The sequence below is a fragment of the Halyomorpha halys genome, unplaced genomic scaffold (genome assembly GCF_000696795.3).
Source record: "Halyomorpha halys isolate HHAL.00 unplaced genomic scaffold, Hhal_1.1 Scaffold554.1, whole genome shotgun sequence".
Taxonomy (NCBI): Eukaryota; Metazoa; Arthropoda; class Insecta; order Hemiptera; family Pentatomidae; genus Halyomorpha; species Halyomorpha halys.
In genome coordinates this window covers 73,411-75,659 of record NW_027115649.1, presented here as the reverse complement: position 1 = coordinate 75,659, position 2,249 = coordinate 73,411, and the positions used below count along the sequence as shown (strand labels likewise).

Here is a 2,249-nt window from a genome sequence, read left to right as displayed (position 1 = left end):
TCTATCAAATGATTTTTAATTCAGTAAATGTATAAAAAACAAAAACAAATATGAGTAAATCAGATCAACAAATTTTTTTATGATAAAGATTCGTTTTTCTGAAATCCTCAAATACTATTTTTCAAAGTAATTAAAATTTAGAACATTGAATTTATAAATATAAAATATACAACTACAAATCAATTTATTTTAGCAAATATCATGAAGATCATAAACTCCTTTATAGTCCATTAAACTAGCACTAATTTGACTGATAATAGACATCTGTACGTCACATAGTTCCTGAGATATAGAATTCTCAAATAAATTAACTAACTACTAATATTTCAGTAGATTTTTAAGAAAGTTAGCTTTTTAAAAAGCTATATCTCGAGAACTATTTGACGTAAATAGTTCTTTTAGGGCTAATATTTCAGCAAATTTACTCTTCTTTAAATAATATTCTCTTAGATTTTCTAGTGTTGTTGGTATTTTTTAAGATATTGAGCTCCGAATGAAAAAATAGGTTTTTTTTTAAGGTTTTGAAACAGCCGCCATGTTTTATTCCCCCTACCTATACTCGGCAGACTCATCAATTTTGACTAGTAATTATACATAGTTTTCATTAAAGTAATCAAAAATTGGGATGAGAAAACTGCCTTTTTTCTTTCCGGCTCTTTTACAAATATCTCCTGCACACACATGCACATGGATTTTACCCAATTCCAAACGTTTATACAACCGTTGAAAAGCTTAATGTCTCCTCTTTTTTTTTTAGATTATGTATGCCAATACTATAGGAAATCAAATAGTTTAAAAGAATTAGAAAAAATCAACTAAATTGGACTGGTATTAGCGGGTCTCTAATATCAGGCGCGTTTTAAATATTGCTCTATTAAACATCTGACATCTCTTCTACCCGTTTAAAATAAATATTTATTATAAGCCCCGTTATAAATAAGTGTCATAGGACAGTCGCTCCTTGGGGATTTAGCGGGGCGGATTCGCCGGACAGGATATCCTTTTTTTATGTTATGATCTCTGTTTAGTTTAGATATTCCCCGTAGTAAAAGTTGGAGGATATTACCCGAATAATTATTATGCTGGTAAGCTGGTTTAAATTAAGGAATTACTTGTAATTAAGTAATTCGTTGGTAATGATGGAGTGGACTGCATTTATAATAAATTGATATCATAGGTAAGGTAGAAAGTTTCCCATTTCATGGTGCCCCAACGAAATCGAAAACACCCTCCAGGCTGGATTCGAACCAGCGCTACCCGCAGTTCTCAAATTGCTAAGACTACCTGAACCACGGACGGCCCTATCTGGTATTAACATCCCGAATTCCATCCTAAATCTACCAAGTCCACAAATTATTGCTGTATGAAGCATACCTTTACGTTAAATCCAGACATACTTCACTTTTGGTTGGCTGGTTTGGTTTGAGTGGACTGTATAATTGAAAATGAAACATGATTGAATGAAAAATAAAATTCTACTGTTTAAGTTACAAGTGGTGTAGGGGGTGACCGAAATAAAACATTTATGTTCAGATGGTTAGTAAATTTTGAATGGCTGGGCTATGGAATTGTAGATAATGAGGTGGTTGATGATGATTATTATGTGGTGGTGGATGTTAATTGTTGCCAGGTGTATTTACTTCATGCTTCGTTCTTCCTTCCGCATTACTATGCTCTCTCCCCTCTGCTGCTGGGAACTGCTCCAGTAAATATACTCACTCATAGGGGATATTACTGATGAGTGACCAAAAGAAAAGATGAACTGCTGCTGAAGACAAGACGGCTAACCCTCATTAGTCTGGGTTGCTTCTCACCACAGAGAGCGCTGGAGGAGGTTAGCTTTGACTGTTGGCCACATGGGCGCTAGTATATCCTGTAGGCTATTATATGCTATAATGTATTATGGTGTCCAATTCAATTCAACCTTTCGGTTGCCGTAGGTTACTTTATATAAGAGTTATTTTATATAAATACTTAACCTCTGAACTTTATCTAAGGTATTTTCAACTGTATTTCCTCATTTAGTTGCTACTCGAGAAGAAGTAATGGCTGTTGTGGATGGCCTCGGTAAAAAATATTCTCGCTCAATGGTAGCAGTTGTTGATGTTACATTTGCTGTCTCCAAAGGAGAGTGCTTTGGTCTTCTTGGGGTCAATGGTGCTGGTAAATCGACAACATTTAATATGCTGACTGGAGTCCTGTATCCTACAAAAGGAAATGTTTACATAATGGGCTATTCCCTAAGGAAC

The 2,249-nt window shown here is 34.5% G+C and overlaps 1 protein-coding gene across 1 annotated transcript in view; it reads left to right on the top strand.

Annotated features, from left to right (window-relative positions):
* LOC106684194 (phospholipid-transporting ATPase ABCA3) overlaps positions 1-2,249 on the top strand; it is a 78,120-nt gene that overhangs the window by 72,454 nt on the left and 3,417 nt on the right. Inside the window, exon 20 of the mRNA XM_067052636.1 lies at positions 2,026-2,219. Coding sequence (XP_066908737.1) covers positions 2,026-2,219 — 194 coding nt within the window. The remainder of the gene's footprint in view (positions 1-2,025; positions 2,220-2,249) is intronic.